At 34.0% G+C, this 22279-nt stretch overlaps 1 protein-coding gene across 1 annotated transcript in view; it reads left to right on the forward strand.

The window, feature by feature from the left end:
- LOC130455211 (olfactory receptor 10AG1-like) overlaps nucleotides 1–15075 on the forward strand; it is a 34490-nt gene extending 19415 nt beyond the window's left edge. Inside the window, exons 2-3 of the mRNA XM_056803762.1 lie at nucleotides 4745–4782; nucleotides 14021–15075. Of these exons, the coding sequence (XP_056659740.1) occupies nucleotides 4745–4782; nucleotides 14021–14958 (976 nt within the window). The 3' untranslated portion in view covers nucleotides 14959–15075. The remainder of the gene's footprint in view (nucleotides 1–4744; nucleotides 4783–14020) is intronic.
- Nucleotides 15076–22279: the final 7204 nt, after the last annotated feature.

Consider the following 22279-nt stretch of genomic DNA (forward strand, 5'->3'; position numbering starts at 1 on the left):
ATTCTCGAAAACTTTCATACAGGTTGAAACTAGTTTGATGGGGTCCATCCATCATCTCTGTGTGAAAATTAACAAATGCCAAAAAAGAAACAAAAAGTTATTTATGGGCTTTTGCAATCATACATTCTATAGTACAGGCATAGGGCAGGTACAAATAAAGACTATGTCACAGAATATTTCAATTACAATAACATATGAAGTGGTTAACAGGAAATTACATCTTGCAATTAGAATTGTGTTACAGGGAGTTCTTCATTCTGGGTAGAGTACCAAACTGAAATATATGGGGGTGTATGGGGTGCTCAGGGAGGGGTAGTATCTCTGGTATGGAGGGCCTGTCTTGCCCTCCTAGGGCAGCTCTCCAGCCTCTGACCCCCACCTGACACCCAGGTCTCACTTGTGGCTCCCAGTAGCTGCTAGCATGTAGCAGGGGCCACACCCCGGGCAACTGCTTCGACAGGCCGGCTAAACCTTGTGAGGGTAGCTGTCGGGTCTTCAACCCCTGGTGAACCAGGGCTTTGCTCACCCAGCATGTGAAGACTGCTTCGGCTGAATAGATGGAAGAAACCAATAAGAAGGTTCAATGGCTGAGAGGGCGATGCAGCAAAGCACTGTGGAGTGCTCAGGGCGTGTTGGAGCACAAAGGACAACATGGACATCCAATGCAGCTGAGGAAGTCTCTAGACGTAACAATTTTTTCGTGCCACTGGACCCAGGCTTCCAACGCCAAGAGAGTGGGATTGTCTTTGTGCATCGACTTTTCCACTTATATCTCTTTCACGCACAAGTATCTTTGTGCACACTCATCTATTATAACTCCGTCCACCCTCTTCAAGACCTGGGGTGATGGGGGAGTGATAACGCAACAGGTGGAGGTGACCACTGGCAGTTCTAGTCACGATCCTGCACGTAGGTGACCCACGGACCAAACTGAAATAGTTAATATCAATATGGCAATAGAGTCTGAAACGGCTTAAAATTCACCTCCAGACTCTTTGATGTTCCTTCCCCTCCCAAGTACCATCATTCACCAAAATTCCTTTGTCCACATCTCTTGGATTCCCCATACTGCGAAGAGTTCCCACACTGAATACAGATGTTTGGGTGTGAGTTTTGATTTGCCTCATTTGAAATACTATTCCTACTAGCAATATCATTATTCCTGAAGCTTCTATTCCTAATTTCCTGATTTCTCTTCACACAATTCATAATTACATAACCTACCTTTCCACAAAAATAACATGTTGGTAGTTGTTTTGTGGATTCTTGTGAGGGAGATATGTGAGGCCTCTCCTTGCTTTGCCTTTCCAACATTTCAGCCAATTATTTTATTTCCTTCCTTAATTTCTCTATGAAAGTAATGTTCTCTTCATCTTTAACTCCCTGTTTATCAGTTAATTCCTTTATTTCCTTCCTTGATGTTTCCATTAAATCAGTGTTCTCCTTCTCTTTTACCTTATGTCCCTCAAAAGCATAAACTGCCACTCTTTTCAATTCTTCAAAATCCATAGTAGGCCAGTTTGGACAGCTAGTCATGAAATAATGCTCAACATTTACAGCTGTTTTTCACAAATTGTATCCTGATTCATCTAATGTCCCTTTATCAAGATCTATTTCTATGTACCTTCCTCCCAGTTCAAGCCTATCCATAAACTGAGAGGGGTTTTCATTATCTTCTTGTTTTAGATTTTCAAATTTAGTCCACATAGCAGGCCTATCAGAACAAACTCTTATAGCTTTTAGTAATACATTTCTAGCCAGACATAGCTGTAAGTAATCTTGCTCTGAATTTGGGTACCATTTGGGATCTTACTTTGGCCAACAAGTTGTTCCCTCTCCCTGGGCTTGATTAACAAGAGAAATAATCTTATCTCTTTCTCTTTCCATAAGCAAGGCCTGGAGCAAATCTTCCACATTAGATTATATGTGTGGAAAATGGTTTCAACCTTATTCATGAGCAACTTGGGCTGTTTCAAAAGAGGAAAATTTTTCATTGAATGTCTCAATGTTCTGTGGAGAGAAAGATGTAAGATGTCTAATGTTTCCTAAGTCTCCAAGTCTGTTATAAATAGGAACATCTCTGCAAGGTTATAGGCCTTTATTTGAATCATCTTTTATAACTGCTGCTTGGCCTGGTATCTGGATTTCAATGAACTGGGTTGTAGTGAGGCCAGTAGGGGAAGGGGAAAGTGAGGCTTGTCAGGAGGTGGGGAGGCAGGGCAAAAAGATCAATGGTTGAGTTGGGACTGGGGAGGAGAGGAATGGGGATGGGGCTAGGGGAGGAGATAAGAGGAATGGAAGTGGGACTGGAGGTGGAGTGGAGAGGACAGGGGTGGGTCTGGGGGAGTTGGAGAGGAGTAGAATGGGTGAGATCTAGAGGAGGAATCATAGTAAGATGGGTGGGATCAGTCAGTGGAAGGAGTGTAGGGAAAAGGATAAAGCAGATATGCATGGTACAGTTGGACTCCAAGATCCTAAATATTGAAAAGAATATTGATGCAATTTAGAAAAAAAAATATTTGACACATAAGTATTCTTGTAGAAGCAGTGTTAAGACTGAACCCCCTTTCTTCCTCCCTTCCTCCCCTTTCCCAATCAATCAACTATAATTAGATGAATCTTGCTAAATCACCATACATATCCCCAAGCCCCTCCCTCCTGACTGATCCACAGCCTAATCCCCAGCTCATCTCTGGCCTTGGTATGTGTGATTGTTCAACCTTGACTGTCTAGTTTGATATCACCAAGAGCCACCAGGTGGCTTTAGTCAAGTACTCCCAAAATCTGATGTTTGTTCTACTCTTCCTCTACTCCTTAACCATAGACTCAGTACATATACAAAAACCTATATAAGCTCTGTTTTTTAATGATTCTGGGCTTAGTCTCTTGGGATATTACTCCAAGCTATGCTTCTGTGTAAATAAACTGCTTCCTTCCAAAATTCTGGGGTCAGTGTATTTCCTTGTGGAAACATTAAGGACAGATGTAAAATTGAATTCATCAGCATTTTTAAAAATTTCAATTGCTTGGGCCAGTCAGTTTTTATCACCTCATTCTTTGATTATTGCAATTTAGGTTCTTCTTTAATCTTTGCCATTCATGCATCTCACCACTCTGACCTCTACAAAGTTGTCTGATTTTCCTTAAGCCTAGTTCTTTAATCATGATACTACCTTAATACACTCTAGTATCCCCCTATTGTTTCCTGAATAAAACAACATGGATTCTGGGTCTGATTTCGTGAATTTCAGACAATAGATAACTGACTTATTAGCTAACCAAAGTCAGCCAGTTATCTAGCTGTAGCCTCACTGCAGATGATCTTACCTTCTACCAGTCACTGTTCAAAATGGTTTTCTTTCCCTAGTCCAACTTATTGTTCAGTTAGAGAACTTCCCTGGATCTTGAATGTAGGTCCTTTCCATTCTCTTTCTTTCTTTCCACTGACCTTGTACAAAACTCTTTTACTGAACATTATCTTTCTTAAAGTAGTATCTACATTTTATGACTTAAAACAATAATTTCTGTTAATTTAGAGTTACACATTTTATAATACATTCTCCTGTAATCGCTCTTCTCTGCTATGCAGGGATGTTAAAACAAAACAAAACAGAACCAATAAATGAAAAACAAACAGATTATTCAAATTAACAATGATTCATTAATAGAAATGTGACTTGAAAAGAAGTGAGGCAAAGGACTGTTAAATGCCTGCCTCTAGATTTCAGAATAAATGTATTGATTGGCATTTCCCAGGAAAAAGTTTGAAAATACGTTTGCCTACTAGGGCCATTTCCAATAACTCAATTCAACAAAGATTATGAAGTGTAATAAAAAGAGATTTTGTTTAGCCCTTGGCCAATTGTTGATTGTGCTGAGGATAGAACACTAGTCCTAGAGTCAGGAAGACTCATTTTCAGGGATAGCTGGGTGGCTCAAGAGTCAGGCCTAGAAATGGGAGGTCCTATGTTCAAATCTGGCCTCAGACAATTCCCAGCTATGTGACCCTGGGCAAATCACTTGACCCCCATTGCCTAGCTCTTACCACTCTTCTGCCTTGGAGCCAATAAGTGAAGGGTTTAAAAAAACAACAACCTAATTTTCTTGAATTCAAAACTAGCCTTCCACACTTACTACCTTTTTGACTACCGGGTGAGTCATTTAAGACTCTTTGGCTTAGTTTATTCATCTGTAAAATGAGTTGCAGAAGGAAATGATGAGTACTCTAATATCTTTGTCAAAAAAAAAAAAAACCCTCAAACAGGGTCACAGAATCAGAATAGTCTGAAAAAATGCCCTGACATCAGACAATGATGAATCTATTCATACTAAAGAGTGTCAACTTGAAATCTAGAGACCCCACGTTTGCCCTCATCACTTTGAGAATTTAATTTAAGGGAAGTCCCAAAGTTACTTTGTCTTAGACTGAATAAGGAATCTCCCATTGCCCGTTAAGTTTCCTAAATAGGAGTAATAGAAATCCTCAAATGCAAAAATCACCCTTTAGTTCTAGAAGTTTCCCTCATTGTATCAGAGATCCCCTTCCCAACAGGACCAACACCTGTGCAAGAACCATCTTTTTATAATCCATTGTAATAGACCACTCCCTGATATCCCAGCCTTGGGCTACAGTCTATTTCCCAAGCCTGATTACAAACTGGCAATGTGTTTGCTGTGCTTAATTCCCAAAAAGGTATTCAAGATCCCCATGTTTTATTATTTTTTGGAGAATCACCTAACTCAGTGATCCTCTCAGAGACACTGTCCTCAGAGCCCCCAGGGGTCAACTCTGTATGGTATTTAGGACTTGGCTCTGTTTGGCAGCCAAATATTAACAGACCAGTCTCTTTCATGATTAAAGATTTGGTTTTGCTGACTACTTTAGTGCTTCTTTAATTGTTTTTCAAGTTGACAAGAGGTAGACCTAGACTAGAACCAAAATAATGATCTAAGCTCTTTTCAAGCCAAAATACACTGGTCATAAAATCAGTGATTTATACCTTTGAGAGTGAATAAAAGAACAAATGAAAAGGAAAACAAATTTATATTGCACTTACTTTTCACTAAGTATTGTGCCAAGTAGTGTGTATATCAATAGAAAAAGGAGATAGTCTCATCTATTTTACAACTTACAGTATAAATGATAAAAAAACAACAACAAATGAGAGGATTAAGTGGTAAAAACAAACCCAAAAAAATGGAGGATTCCCGGTTCATGGGATCTTTAACTTTTATTATCAAATTAGATGGTAAAACATGGAACCAGTTTTGCTCCATTCCTCACTGAGCATATAGTAGTAAGGCTCAGAATATTTCAAGACATTGATGATGACATGGGCATTGTGCCCCCAGAAACTCAGGCAAACTATTATCAGGGAAATTCCTTTGCTCCCTTACATCCAAGAGGGACTTGTCCATCCCATTGCTGTGAATAGTTGTGTCCTCCAATCCAGGTGGAGGAATAAAGCCATAATTTACTAAAACTTCCTACTTTGAAATAAAATGTGGGTACAAAGAAGGGAAAGAAACTACCCAAGTCACATAGATGAGAAAAACTTGAGCCAGGATTTACACATTTGTTCTCTGATTCAGAATTCAGTATTTTTGGTACTCTCTACATCTCAGTGCATAATAAATATACTAGTGTATCTTCCCAAGATCTGAAAGGTAGGGCATGTGGTTGAGATAATATATATATATATATATATATATATATATATAATTCTGTATTTTATAGTAAGATGATCTAAAGATGAGAACTTTGTTCAAGATATAAATTTAATATAAGAATAGTTGTGATCATTTATGATAATAACTACTAAGGCAAACATTCAACCCCTTTCTAACTTCCTTTCTCATGATGACACATTAATAATACACAAAATTTAAAAGTGTAATTCCCATTTTTCAGATAGAGAAACTCAGGTTTCTAAATAGTGACTAATAGTTAAACAGTTAAGAAATTGCTCAGTTATGGATGCCAAATGGTCTATAGTTCAAAGCCCCAGACTTTTTTTTAACCACATAAACTTCCTTATTAAAAGATGTTTTAATTACTGGACTTTGAACCAAAATACTTTCCCTATCATTAAAATGTTATAAGTGGCATGGGAGAAGAGCTGCCCCATAGGGCTAAAAAAGACAGCAATCATTTCTACTTAAAGAATGTGATTTTGATCAAACTATAATTTTTAGAAGGAAGTTGGTCCTACTTGTAGAGTTTGGTTTTAGTTTGTGTTATACTGAATTGCTAAGGTGAGACATAGCCTAATGAAGTCCTGAACCATCAGTAATAACAACACTAAAGTTGAAATCTTCACTCTGAAAAGCAATATGGAATTTCTAAGGCATTCAGATTGTTTGAATCTCAGTCTCCTAATATATACAATGAAAAACCTGCAGTAAAAATATTAAGTGCTTATATTAGGATTAAATCTAATAATTGTAATTTTGAGTAACACACTCCTTAGATGGAGAAATGAGGGTTGAAGGCAGTAAGGAAAGGGGTGATGAAAATAGCTTTACATTATTACCTAATGTATGTTAAGATATTTTTAAGCATTAAATGGATGAAAGTTGCTTTATTCTTGTGTCATTTTAGTATTCATTAGTGAAGGAAACAGCTGAATATGTTTTAATCAAAAATGAAAAAGGTAAGTGTGGACTCTTTTTCTAGCTCTCCTTCAGTTTTTCTTACTTGGTGGGTGTTTATTGTTTAATTTTCACTGATCCATGAGCTCCCTGGTAGCTCTGAAATTTACTATCTAGTTCTGAGATGTAGATATAGGAAAAAGAATGCTTAAAAAATGAGAAATTCATTCTTACAGAAATCTCCTAATTACTCTGCCATCTATTAATGTATAGACAGGATCCTTCACTAGTATACACAAAAATGGCCAAATGAATGAATTCATTTTGCTTCTTTTTAACTGCTTCTATTTTTCTGAGGTTTTATGTCTCCTATTTTTAGTCACCGTGACTTCCTCGAACACACCAATCAATTTCTTTTTTAACAAAGAAAGAGTATTTAAAGAAGACAGGTATTTAAGCAAACATATCTGATAATACATCCAATATTCCACACTAATTTCCACTCTTATTTTTAATAGGAGCAAAGTCTATTCTCCAGGTCCAAAATTTATTAGAGCAATTAATTTCAACTGAGATTTTTTTATCTGTTGTTTTAATGTATAATATGTTAGAACAGTTTGTCTTTCTTTTATTTTTCTCATTTATTGAAAATTAAAAGTCCCCAAATCAATTTTTTGCTGATTTCTTTATATGCTATAATATTTAGTTATTCATCGATGATTACCCATTTTCATTCCAGTCTTTAGATTTTTCTTTTTCTTTTACTAACACTGCTATGAATATTTGTCATATGCGGGATATTTTTGTCACTAACCTCTTTCCTATATATGTTATTGTAGTCAAATTACTGATTCAAAGAAAGTGAATGAGTTAGTGACTTTTCTTCCAAATTCCAAACAGATTTTTAGAATGTTGAATCAATTATCAACTTCAAAACAAAGATATCATTATCCTTCTCTTCTTGGTCAAACTCCAACATTGATTACTTCTGATTTTTTCTGATTATGAGGTCAAAAGAGAGATTTGTATTAATTTCATTTTCTCCTCTAAGTAATTCATTATAATGGTTATTAATTAGATATAATTCTTCTTTTGTAAATAGTGTTGCTATTTTTTGTCAATTATCAATTAGAGCATAAGTATAATACCTCAGGAAGTTAAGTGGCACAGTGGATACAACTTGAGTTTGAATTTGAACTCAGAAATTTAATATCTATGGACTCCATGTAGATCATATTATATCTGGTTGCTGCATTTCTTCATATACAAAATGGGTAAAGTAATAGCACCTGCCTTTCAGGTGTTTTTTTTTTTAAGAAACAATTGACATAATGTTTGTCAAGCTTGGAGCCTCATATGTATTAGGTGCTATAAAATGCAATCTGTTATAAATATTTTTATTATTATAGTTTTAAATATTCTTTTTTATGACAAATACATGGCATAATTATGCTTACATGTAATATATATATACATATGTGCATATGTCCACTTATATAGATATGGAAAAAAGGTTTTTATCAGAAACTTTAGGCAATTTCACTGGATACTTTTCTTCCTATTGCATTAGAATTCTTTATCCGAAAACTTCTATTTCATGTAATTTAAAATGTTGATTTTTTGTTATTCTTTATATCTTTTCTTTAAATGGTGATATTAGATATTGCCGTGGCAATAATACTAATCTTGGAATCAAGAGGACCTAGATTCATCGGTTCAAATCTAACTTCCAACATTTAGTAGCTGTTTGAACCTTGGTAAGTAATTTATCCTTTGGCTGCCTCATTTTATTGCTGTAAAATTATATTCAACTCTGTGACCCAATTTCAGGTTTTCTTAGCAAAGATACTGAAGTGACATGTAATTTGTTTCTCCATCTCATTTTATAGATTTGAAACTGAATCAAATAGGATTATTAGTGATTTGTCCACAGTCATACAGCTAGTAAGTTTCTGAAGATATATTTAAAACTCATTAAATTGAGTTAGTCTTTCTCACTTTAGGTACTCATTCTAGTCATCCACCTAGTAGCCCTTGCTTCATTTTAATCAAATGCATAATAGAATAAAAACCATTGAAATATGCTCTCTTCTTTTTTTTTAATATTAAATATATTCCCCATGGAAGTCAAACATAAGGCCAAGTCCAATATAGGCAAACATAATTGAAACATTCTCTCTAATCATAAAAAATTTTAAAAAATGTGTTTATTTATTGATGAATAGTGATGAATATCATGTTAATATCATCTAAATCAAAGATAAGACAGAGAAAGAGATTTGGAGAGACACAGAAAGGTAAACATAGGAAAGAAAGGGCAGGGCAGATGTAAGTCACAGAGAAAGTAATTTACACAGGAAACTCCATGGGCCATGTTTCTATTTAGTAAATACTCATTCTGTGTGAGCATGAGAAGGGAGATATTTCCTCCTAATATACAAGATTGAATAATTCATGAGGGAGGGTCTAATAATTGTGAGTCAAAGACATCAGACCAAAAGGAAGGTAAAGACATTAATCATTATAGTAAGGAATCTGTTCTTGTTAATAGAAAATTCTGATGCTTAGGATAAAATTATCATTTAATATGATCTTTCAAGCCCACTTAGAGTACCTAGTCAATGAGCAGCTTTTCATGGCAAATTAGGATAATTAAAAAAATGATAAGAAAAAGAAATATAGATAAATAGGAAGATAAGTCAAGGGAGTAAATGGGGATATTTTGAATGTAACTGGAAAAATTTATGATAGTAGAAAAAATATTTGAATTTCAAAGCTAGGTGACAGATAGAAGAGACCAAAAACTTACAACTGCAGGAGCAGTCCTTTAAAAAGAACCGCTGTTTCTTATTCTAGGAGTATAAGTTGTTATAACAATAAATGCGACTATCTGCTTTAACATGTTTTTGGATATAAATTGGAGACTTTCTAATATTAGGCTACTAAATGGTTGGGAGGATGAGTGATTCCTACAATGTTAGTCCATCAAAAACTAGGGAAATAATTCTAGATCCTTGTTTTCTCTTAAAACAGTTTCTGAAACATTTACTTAAATACTATCTCATACCTGAATCTAATTTTCTTCCAACCTTCATTAGAGTAAATCTACTGTTAATGCGCGTAGCATTGAAATTTTAGTGTTTTTAATCTCAGTCCCAGTTCCTATAATGATCTTAGAGTTAGGATCATATTTCTTCAATGAGAGTGATTGCAATATCAGAGGCAATGAAGTCACTGGAAATCTTTTCCAAACTAAGTGAACTAAGAAGTTGAAGAGAAAAGGTCTGTAATTGTAGAATAGGCATAGGCCTTTGGATTGACAGAAGTAACATCGGTAAGCCTTGGTGGCTACAGTTACAGCTACAACCACAGCAGGTTTAAGAACTCTGAGTCTGGATATGGTAAGTGTCAGATAACTGGTCTTAATGAGAACAAGAACTTTATTCTAGAACTGGATGCAGTTGGCATTGACTGCCAATTCTGTTGCCTATAACCTTCTTAGTTCATAGTTACTGGGTGGTAATGAGTATTTTGATGTTAGTCATTAGAGAGCAGATTACTTGGCCTCAGATCCAGGGCCAAGAATACAATAAGGAAATAGGGTCTTAACCTCAGGGGAAAAAAAACAAACATTGCTGAACCATAGGGCAGTGACCACAACTCTCTCAGGATCACACAATATTGAAAAGATTAAAAAACAAACAAACTTGCAGACCCCCAGCATTAGTTCTGAAAACAGTAACACAAAAAAAGTGAAGATTGGGAAGGTGCTTCCCCACTCCCAGGTGAACAGAGTCCAACTTTAATGTAAGATGGAAAGTCAAGAAATAGGCTAGACACTTTGACCCAACAATAACAATATTAGGTTTATATCCCAATGATATCAAAGAAAGGGGAAAGGACCTACCTACAAAAATTAGCAATACTTTTTGTGATGGCAAAGAACTATGAAATGAATTTGTGTCCATTAATTTGGAAAAGGCTGACCTAATTTGTGAGATATGATTATTGTGCCTTAAGGAATACTATTGTGCCTTAAGGAATGATGAACAAAACAATACTAAAAAAAATTTGGAAATATTTTAGTGAAGTGTTGTGAAGTGAGATGAGTAGAAGAAGGAGAATGCTATACCCAGTAGGAGCAATAATCTCTAATGATCAAATATGAATAAGTTAATTATTTTAGCAATGCAACAATCCAATACAACTCCAAGATACTCATGATGAAAAAAGTACACAACTCCATAGAACGAATTGTTAGATTCTAAATGCAGATAGATGCATAACATTTTTCATTTTATCTCCTTTGTGAGTTTTTACTTTTTCTTGTATGAGCAATGTGTCCTTTTCAGAATATGAGAAATAAGGAAATAAAAAATTGAATGATAACTTATGTATAAACTATAGGATATAAGTGTCATTTGGGGGAATGGGAAAGATAGGGAGGAAGAGAATATAGGCCACAAAATGTCATAAAGTGATTATTAAAGTTTATATTGATATGCAGTTTTAAAAAGTAGACTGGGAAATGAACAAAAATAAGAAAAAAAAGAAATTTATCTTAAAAAAAACTATTGGAGAAAAACAAAGACAAATTCTGAAAAACATAACAATGTGAAAACAATTATAAAGAAAACCACAAATAAAAATGTTATTGAAACCAAGGTCAGCAAGAAAACCTAGAAGAGTTTAAAGAAAGAAGTTATTATTGTAGAGGAAAAATTGGTAAAGAAATGTGTTATGCAAGAATACTATAGGAAGAAAATTATAGGCAATATAAAAACAAAATAGAACACAGAATTGGCCAAATAGTAAAAGAGGCAAAAAGTTCACTAAGGAAAAGAATCTGTTAAAAAGAAGCAAAACTAACCATATGGAAAAAGAACATACAAAATAAGGAAGAAAATATTTTCTTAAAAAGTCTTAAAATTTAGAATTAGAATTGCCAAAAAGTTATTGAAATTCAAATAACAATAAAATAAAGTTGAAAGAATAGAATGAATTGAAAGAAAATATGAAATATCTCTTTGGATAAGTAACTGACCTGGAAAAGATAGTGTAAATAGAACTTTAAGAATTACGGGACTATAATACAAAGAGCCGGTTGTATTAAAAAATGCTCTAAAGCATTATTAATTACAGAAAGATAAATTAAAACAATGAAGGTGTACTACCTCACAACTATCAGAAATACTAAGAACTGTAGAGGATGAGGGAAAATACTTATATTAATTAATGAATTTTTTCAGGAGTAGAAAACTGCTCCAAAAGTTCTGGAAAACAATTTGCAATTATGATCAAAGGGACATAAAACTATGAATACCTTTTGATACAGCAAGACTGCAACTAAGTCAAACTCACAAAAAGATCAAAGGAAAAGGAAAATAGACCTATATGTAAAAAATATTTGCAATAACTCTTTTTTTTGTGGTGGCAAAGAATTGGAAACTGTGATGATTTTCATCATTTGGAAAATGGTTACATACTGCATATGATTATGAGGGAAGGCTATTTCTGCTATGAGAGGAGAGTGTTTAAAGGGAAAACAAAACATGGAAAGACCTATATGAACTGGTACAAAGTGAAATAAAAAGAACCAGGAATCACTGTAGCCAATAAAAACAATGTAATTATGATGAGTTTTGAAAGAATTAACTACCCTGATCAAAACTATCATCCAAGACAACTCCAAAGAACTCATGACAAAAAAAAAAATGTTATCCACCTCCAGAGGGAGACCTGATGAACTCTGAGTACATATTGTAATGTCATATTTTCCCTTTATTCTTATATGGCTACAATTGTAATGCATATCTTATTACTTTTGCCTTTTCAGCAGGTATGGGAGGTATCAGAAGAATTTTAAAAATCTAAATTTTAACATAAAATAAGGTAAAAATAAATTATGTATAGGTGTGGATATATGAATTCACATATGTGGATATATGTATACATGTGTGTATATATAGATATATGGCTCCATAATGGAAATACAGTAGGTAAAGGCTGAGTGGTGATATCTGAATCCATCTTCTCTTTGCAAAGGCAGTAAAGTTTCTAATGTACTAAGTTAACACATTTAAGAAACAAGATGGCTAGAGGGACAGGATTTTAGATTAAAGAATATTATTTAAAAAAAAAAACAAAATGAAATTGTTTTGATTTACTTTAGGCCTCTCAGTATTTTATCAGCAGTATTGGTCCTCAGGAGACCTATAAACTTTCAGGAAGCTAGTATTTTACTATAGCCTAATTTCCCACACTTTCCCTTATATAGGCCAATTTTTCTTGAACTATATTTCAGTTCATGTTCAGGTTTTAATCTTGAACTATTATAATTAATCCAATTGTTTGTCTCAGTCTTCCAATGAATATTTCTCTAGTGTGCTACTTTGGAAATAATCTTATGAAGCTTCTGAAAGTATGAAAAGAGAAAATGCTGAATGAAATGGTATTAAAATGGGATAATTTATTAATATAATTCCATGATTTTCTAAATTTGGAATTTTTAGGCTCACTTATCAGGAGTAATATTCTTAGTATAATATATTTTTCTCAATTCATATCATAAATGTAATCTAATCCAACTAACAAATGTTTATTGAATACATACTATGTTCAGGATCAAATTCAATACATTTAAACGTATATAAGGATTCTCTATTGCCCTTAAGGTGCTAAGAAAAAAGTTGGGAAATAAGCAGAGGATGAGATCATTGAGGTTAAATTGATCAGGAATTTCTTAATTGACCAATATCTTGTCCAGATGATATGACATGGAAATTCAAGAAACGGAGGGATTTCTTTTGATTAGAGATAGCAAGAGAACTCTACACCGTATGATTAAGGAAATAAGATGGACTTAAAATGAATGGTAGAATTCCGATTAAAAAGAGAGAGAGAAAATCTTCTAGGCATGATAAATGTCATAAGCAAAGATAGGTTGGTGAAAAGTACCAAGTAATAAGGACAACACTGCTTGGAAAACAAATTATATCTGCTTTTGTTTTTTATACCATATCTTATATGAAGTTATGACTCAGGTTTTTAGGAAAATACCATATTATAATACTGAAATATCAAATATGGTATAGAATTGTGCTCTTTTAATGCTAATTTCATCTGAGTGTGACAGTAAAAGAACATTACCAGAGGGCTTGTTCTACAATAAATATCAAATAATTTATTAGTAGATTTTGAAATTTTCTTTAAAAATATAGAATATTGCTATGGAGAGAGAACTTGAAAGAATATAACACAGAATGCTGGGGTGATGATGAAAAGATGAAATTAAATTTGTGAATCATTTGACAGATTTTTTAATCAACTTTTGATATTTGCTGAAAGAGAAACCAAGGCACAAAGAAGTAAGTGATTGCTTATTTCTGGATTCATTATTTCCACAGGAAGATTAGAGTCATAATGGCAGAGAATAATCTCACATTTCTGGCAGAATTTGTTCTACTTGGATTTTCTGACCTTCCCAACCTCCATGGATTTCTCTTTGGGGTTTTTTTAGTCATTTACCTGTGTATACTGATGGGAAATGGTCTGCTCATTGTCATAACCAAGGTTGATCCATCTCTCCAAACCCCCATGTACTTTTTTCTTGGGAACTTTTCTTTCTTAGAAATCTGTTACACATCAGTCACTATTCCCAAAATGCTGGCAGACCTCTGGAGCCAAAAAACAACTATTTCATTTGTAGCCTGTGCTGTACAAACTTGCTTCCTTTATATTTTGGGAGGGGCAGAGTGCTTGCTTCTGGCTGTGATGGCTTATGACCGATATGTAGCCATTTGTAAGCCTCTCTACTATCCTCTCATCATGAATAATAAGATTTGTATTGAACTGGTTGTGGCTTCCTGGATGATTGGGGTCCCAATTCTGATAGAAGAAACATACCTGATTTTCTCTCTGAACTTCTGTGGACCTAACAAAATCAATCATATTTTTTGTGAGGCCCCACCTTTATTGAAACTGGCTTGTGGTGACACGTATAAGATAGAGGTCTCTGTCCATGTTATTGCTCTGTTATTTGTCCTAATTCCCTTTCTGTTGATATTCACATCCTATTTAAAAATCATTACTACCATTCTGAAACTTCCCTCAACCTCAGGGAGAACCAAAGCCTTCTCTACTTGTTCTTCTCACCTCATGGTTGTGACATTATTCTATGGGTCTGGGAGTATTGTGTATTTACAGCCCAGGTCTTTTCAATCAGCAGAATCAGGTAAAGTACTTTCTCTTTTCTATACTACTGTGACTCCCATGCTTAACCCTGTGATATACAGTCTGAGAAATAAGGATGTCCTAGCTGCACTAAGAAAACTACTTCCTAAGTCTATTGGGTCACTAAACAATTAACTAAATGTATAATGTTTGGGTTCTACTGCATATATTCCACTGATCATATAGAAATAGATTTCTCTTTATGTCTCCTGTAGCAATGTCATTGCATCCAAAGAGAGCCCCTCCAGAGATTTGATTTTAAAATTTAAGAAAACAATCTGATGTTTCCATTTTGTTTTGCTAGTTCCCAATTGAACTTGAATAGTGTTTTTTATGTAAATGATTATAAATATCTAAAAATTCTTTGATTGTGGTTCTACTACTTACTATTTTTCTACCAACTTTTCTCTTTTAAAAAAGTCAATTTAATTATGTGAATTTTTATTTCTTTTTTCTTTTTTTTTTTGCATGTGTGAAAGAGACAGAGATGGTGAGTTAGGGAGAAGGATATAGAGATTAGTAGTGAAAGAAATAAAGAGAAATAGCTATAAAACACTGTAATAGAGATATATTTTCTTCCTAAAATTCCTTAAAAAAATCCTAAAAAAATCTAACTCTATTTTATAAGTCATTCTCCAACAGATAGATGGTTGAAGAATATAAACAAGGAGTTCTCAAATGAAAAAAAAATCAAAACCATTTTCATTTGAAAAATTATTGGTTACTATTGATTAGAGAAATATAAATTAAAACCACTGTGAGCTCTTACCTTAATCCTATCAGATTTTGGCTAATATGAAAATGGGAATTTGGGAAGATGGAAACATGAATATACTATTGGTCAAGTTGTGAACTGAAATAATCATTCTTTAAAGCAATCTGGAAGCACACCTATAGCTCCACAAAACTATCCATGTCCTTTCACTCAAGAATACAAAGAAATAAAATTTTAAAAAGAGAAAGGATGTGTATATATAAATTACTTTCCCATCACTGATCACAAGTCAGGTAATCTCATATACTCTTTTAGGTAGGTAATTGCAACCATAATTTTTTGAAGGATTAAACCTGCTATATAAAAGCTATCAATTACAATAATAGTATATTAACCATAATATTTGAAAGGATATAGATATACTAACACATACATACAATATTAACACACCAAACTACATCCTTTCAAATACTATGGCTAAGCAACTAACTAGATGAAGAGCTTCTGTTGCAGGAATTAAAAAAAATCAGGTTTATATAGTTATCTAGAGAATCTGAAATTCATGTAGGATGAGAGAAGTGCTCATTTAGAATTGTGAGTACACAGCTGGAGTTGATGTCCTAATGAGATCATAGGAAAACAACATTGGATGTCCAGTTATTATTTGTTCCTGTGAAGATTTATATTCACTACAGCTCTCTCAGTGTCTTATAACTAAGATAAGGTACTTATTACTTATTTCCTCCCAGAGTTGGGAAGATGGTTCTGGATTAGTAGCTATGAGATTAAATTTCTTTATAATGTATCTTACCTTTATCCTGTACTAGAATTTATTAATTCTTATCACTTGTGATCAAATTGTTATAACATGATTTCACATACTCTGAACATTATATCTTGTTAATCACTTATGCTAATTAGATGTCAAAATACTATAAAAGAAACTGTTATATATCTAAATGGGATCTTTGCCACAGATTCAGCATGGTGAGAACTCCATCCCTATTTTCCCACAATTATACCTGGACCTTCAACTCGGAATGATGGCACAGATATTTTTATATCTAATGTCATCAACTGAGGATTGGCAGAATAAATCAGAGTTTCCTATCTCTCTCTCTCTCTCTCTCTCTCTCTCTCTCTCTCACACACACACACACACAGACACACACACACACACATACACACATACCACACTGTATATGTAATGGAATACTAAGAATTGATGGAAACGATTTTAGAAAAAAAATACTGGAAAGCACATAATTTGCAAATATCACTGTGAAAAGACTAACTTGCCTTCTTTGGTCATGGCATATCACTGGTATCTAAATATATGAGTGAAGTGAGTAGAACCAGAATATCATTATATATGATGATCAATAATGACAAATTAAACTATTTTTAGCAATGCAAAGATCCAAGAAAACCTCAGGGGACTCACAATGAAAAATGTTATCTCCTACCATAGAAGGAACTGTTTGAGTTGGAATGCAGATACAAGCATAGTATTTTTAATTACACTAAATTATTCTTTTTTTTAACATGGAGAACAGTAACAGATGCAATCATTTGTATTACACACATTTCAAAGTCCTAGAACTAGACCAGCAGAAAAAAAGTAAGAGGAAAGTGGTATGGATTTTCTTTTTTTTTTAATTTCCTTATGTAAAGGGTTAATTTCTTTATTTTTTTTGGGGGGGGGAGGGAGAAGTTTAAACAAAAGCCAGTGTGTTGTTTATTAAATGCAAAACACTTAGTTTATTATTAGGAAATATGAATAAGAAATAGGAAGGAGGAAACTGAAAGTAATCTTACAATATTTATATCTTTTATCATCAAGGGTAATCTTTGCTATATGGATGAAAATAGATGTTATTATTTGTTTCTAGAAGTACTTTCAGAAGCACCTAATAACTCATTCATACCTTTTAACATAACAATGATGGTATTAATCTGTTTAAACTTAAAATTCTCTTCTCCAGACATTACTGAACTACATTGGGCAAACCTGGAAATCTGCTCAGCATTAAGCATCTTTATAGTTATAATGATTTTTCAATTTTATAAAATGTCAGCAATTTCCTTCAGGATTTTTATCTTGTATATGAGATACATGTCTACTTTTACAACTTGGGAAATCGGGGAAAATGTAGTATATTACAGCATTGCTATAACCTCCATGAGATTATTTACCCTCTTTAGGGGAGACAAGAGGTAGGGAGAGAAGGAATCTAGATCCCAAATGTTAAGAAACATCTGTTGAAAATTGTTTCTACATGTAATAAAAAAAAGAAATTGATAAAAATTAAAGAAAAAATTAAAAAAGAAAATACATTGCTCTCATGATGCCATTGGTTCTGTACAATATGAAGGGTCAACAATAACAAGAATTTCCTTGAGGGCAGGAAGTGACTATCTTTTTGCTTGTAATTTTATCTTTAACATTTAGCATGATAATTGATATATAGTAAGAATTCTATAATTGCTTCTTTCCTTTCTTCCTTCTTTAATGGATTCTGTAAGAATTGAATTAATATTTCAACCCAGATATATATTTTATAAAGTTTATTGGAAAGGATAGCCATAGTTTTAAATCCCATCATTCCTCTAAGTAATCTGACCATGAGTTGCCTAGCCTGCCAGTCCCTTCCTCTTTCCCCCTTACCTGCTGCTTTCTTCCCACAAAACTAAAGCCAAAAGCCTCAGACTTTTATTGACATACAACACACTCATGTACGCAAACCTGGAATAACTGTGTTATGTGAGAAATGCTGAAGGACAGATCAAGCTACTCAGGATGGGGAGGGAATGAAATTCCTTGACACAATCCCCATTGTCATCCTTTGGGAGACCTGTCTCCCCAAGGGATCATTTAAATATATCTTATAACTCTAAATACCTTCTAGCTAAAAGTATATATAATCTTGTATATAATCATTATATCCCAAACTTCATTCTGGATCTTCTGATGCAGTGTGTGGCTTCTTCAGGCATCTTTACAGAGCCTTCTCCAAAGGGATCCACTTTCTTGATTTTGGGTGTTAGCAAGCTTCTTTTCCTGAAATTTCTCCCAAAAAAATTTAAATCTTGGATTTTAGGAAAATTATAAAATCCCTCCTTAGGAGGGGGTCAATCAAAACCAGAATCACACCAAGATAAATGATTGAGTTATGAGGTATATGAAACAATTGTCAAAAGAAGAACAAAAACAACCCCCCCCAAAAAATTCCAAAATAAAAGAGTAATAAAAATGAAATTCTGTGTAAAATTAAGAAATACAGAAATGGTAAAAAACAAAATAAAAATCTTATGTGTATAAAATCCTGAGTAAAAAATATACCTGTAAGAGATTCTTGAATCACAGGCAAGGTCCAATTAAAGTGACTTATGTCCCACATAAGTCCTCTAGGACAATAGCAGCAATACAGCACTTTACGGATTTGCAGCCAGGACTACAGAAAATTGCCAAACTATAAGAGAGAAAGGACTAAGTTTTAGCAGCAAATGGGAAAAATCATTCCCTGGTCTGATTGTACCTACACTGTCAGAGATGGGGAGAGCCAGAATGGTAGCCAAACTGAGATACTTGACTCAGAATATTGCACATGGACTGTGGTACAGTGAGTCCTGCATCTTAACATATGTCAAATGCAACAACCTTGATTCTCACACTAGGTTTAAGTCCTTTCATATTGGCATAGAAGTTCAATAATCCTCCCTGGATTGGTTTTGTTCTATTTTGACCTCTTGCTAATTGGCAATGTATATTGGCTCTTTTTTTCCCCTTCTCTTGGAATCAGATATAATCATTAATGAAAATCCCATAATATTTATTGATAAATAGTAGTTTTCCATAGTCTAAAGCCTTTGGGTATGCATAGGTACTATGGCTAATAGATACTGTGAACTTATACTGTAAACTATATCATTCAAGTAAATAAAAAATTAATACTGACTTCATGTACTTCAAGTATCAACTAGGATAGGAAAAAATGAAATATTCCATTACAAAGATAAAGAGAAAAAACTTTTTTTAATTATAATTTCAGAGTTCATATGCAATGTGACAATGTGTTTGCCAAACAGAGCCACAACACAAAAGGTGCACTCTCAAAAATGAGATTTATATCCCTCTTAACTTGACCAGGGTCCTCAATGTGATTGTACATATTTTTTAAACTAGGTAAAAGCCATTTAAACACAGTAGTATAACAACTAATAAAGCTTCTAAGAAGTACCAAAATTCCCAAAATTATAAGGGCCCATTTAAGACAATAGGCAACAAACCAACTATCATTAGGATGCACATGACTATGTCACATGCAAAAAACCTATGAACACATGAATTACTGACCACAAGTTCTACAGATTTAGCCAATCTTTCAACCTTGGATGAGATATTTTAACAAAGTCTATAATTACCATCATTCCAAAATTTGGTGGGAGAGACAAACAACCTCTGTACAGTTAATAAAAAGATACAAATATAATAAATTCATTTCAAAGCTACTAGGCTTCACAGAAAAAAATAATTTCCACTTACTGGATGATATTATAACACATGAAAGGGTAACTAAGTCAATTGGGCACCTCCCCCCCTCTTGGTATGAGACTATAACAGCATAAGAGAACTGTATCCAATATGTCCCACCCATTTTCACGTGGACCCTAGGACTAAAAAGTGAAAATCACTTCAGGCATGTCATCCATTACATTTTCAATAAATGTAGAAATGGGAAAATACAGCACTGCCATTGCACTCTACTTGAACTACAAATGGACCCTTACCTCTTGTTACAAACAACTCAGTGGCAAGCAAATAAATGATCAGTCAGAGGTAGGGATACTCCTAGATATCTGAAAATAACTTTTGAAGACCCATTGAAATAAATTTAAATTGTTAACCAATTAAATTCCCAAAACTTGTATACAGGTTGAAACCAATTTGCTGAAGTCCATCCATCATCATATATGTGATGATTAACAAAGGTAAAAAAGGAACAAAATGCTGTTTATGGGCTTCAGGACAATCATAATCATGAGGGTGGTACAAATAAAAAAACAATGTAACAGAATATCTCAATTTTAATAGCTTATTAAATGGTTAACAGTAAATTACATACATTTTGTATTTAGAATTAATTTACATAGACTTCTTCATTCTGGGGAGGGGAACAAATGGAAACAGTTAACATCAATAAGACAATGAGGTCTGACAAAGTTTAAAACTCACCTCCAGACTCTTTGAGGATCCTTCCCCTCCCAAGTACCATCATTTATCACAATCCCTTTGTCCACACCTCTGGAGCCCCTCACACTGAGTACAGATGTTTGGGTGTGAGTTTTCATTTGCCTCATTGGAATAACTATTCCTCCCATCAATATTACTATTCCTGAAACTTCTATTCCTATTTTCCTGATTTTTCTTTTTACAATTCATAATTACATGATCCACTTTTCCACAAAAGTAATATCTTAGTGGTTGTTTTGTGGATTATTGTAAGGGAGCTATGATCTCTTCTTGCTTTACCTTTCCAACTGTTTTGGTTAATTCTTTTATTTCCTTCCTCAATGTCTCTACTAAAGAGGTGTTCTCTTTATCTTTCTCAGCCTGTTTAGCAATCAATTCCTTTATTTCCTTCCTTAAGGCTTCCCTTAAATCAGTGTTCTTCTTTTCCTTATGTCCCTCAAAAGCATAAACTGCCACTCTTTTCAATTCCTCAAGGCCCATAGAAGATCAGTTTGGACAGCTAGTCATAAAATAATTCCTAACTACCTTACAACTGTTTTTCACGAATTATATTCTGATTTGTCTAATGTTCCATTCCCTATCAAGATCAACATCTATATACCTTCCTCTCAGCTCAATAAGTCAATCCATAAATTGGGATGGATTTTCATTGTCTTCTTGCTTAAGATTTTGAAATTTAATTATTGTTATTGATATATTATTAATTTTATTGTGTTCTAAAATTATTCTTTAATATTGTATGTAATTAATTTGATTTAATATTGGCTTTGTTCAATTGTAGAAATTTGGATTTAATATTTAACTCTTAATAATCCTTTTATTTGAAAGTATTCAATTTAATGCCATTGTTTTATATCACTAGTAGCAGTAGCAAAGGAATTCTTTTTATTTTCCTGCAGTTTTAATTCTTGACATTAGGTGGTGCCTTATCTAAACAAGCAGGGAGAAAGAAATGTGTGTGATAGGGAAGGGAGAGAACAAAAACCCAACAGTTGGGGTAGATAAAGGAAGAGAAAGAAATTGTGGGTTTTGATATGCTAAAGGAAGCAGGCAGTCTACAAGGAAAGTTTGAGGGTAAAGGGAAGGTGATAGAAAATTCAAAAGAGAACATCCTTATGAAAATGCAGTCTGAAGAATGTGCAGAGGGAGAAAGGGAGGAAAGAAAATAACTGCAAAAAGCACGTCCTCTTAGCCCAGTTCTAAGGACTGTTTGAGGGGGAGAAGGGAGAAAGGAAAGAAAATGGAGTTAAATCCCTTCCCCTCCCCCAGAGCGAACAGCCATGTGTTTCTTTCAAAAGTTGAGGGATGCTTGTTACTGCCAGAAACCAGCTCAATCAGTGCCAAGTTTATTTGTTTTTTAACCCAGGAAGTTCTCCCTCTTGGTCTGACTACCAAGCACAAGAGTTCCCTGCTCTAGCCCCTCACTGCCAGATTGAAAAGTTGTGAGGCATGGGGGTCTTACACAAATTCCTAGGGGTCCACCCCTG

This window comes from Monodelphis domestica, chromosome 6, assembly GCF_027887165.1.
Source record: "Monodelphis domestica isolate mMonDom1 chromosome 6, mMonDom1.pri, whole genome shotgun sequence".
Classification (NCBI taxonomy): domain Eukaryota; kingdom Metazoa; phylum Chordata; class Mammalia; order Didelphimorphia; family Didelphidae; genus Monodelphis; species Monodelphis domestica.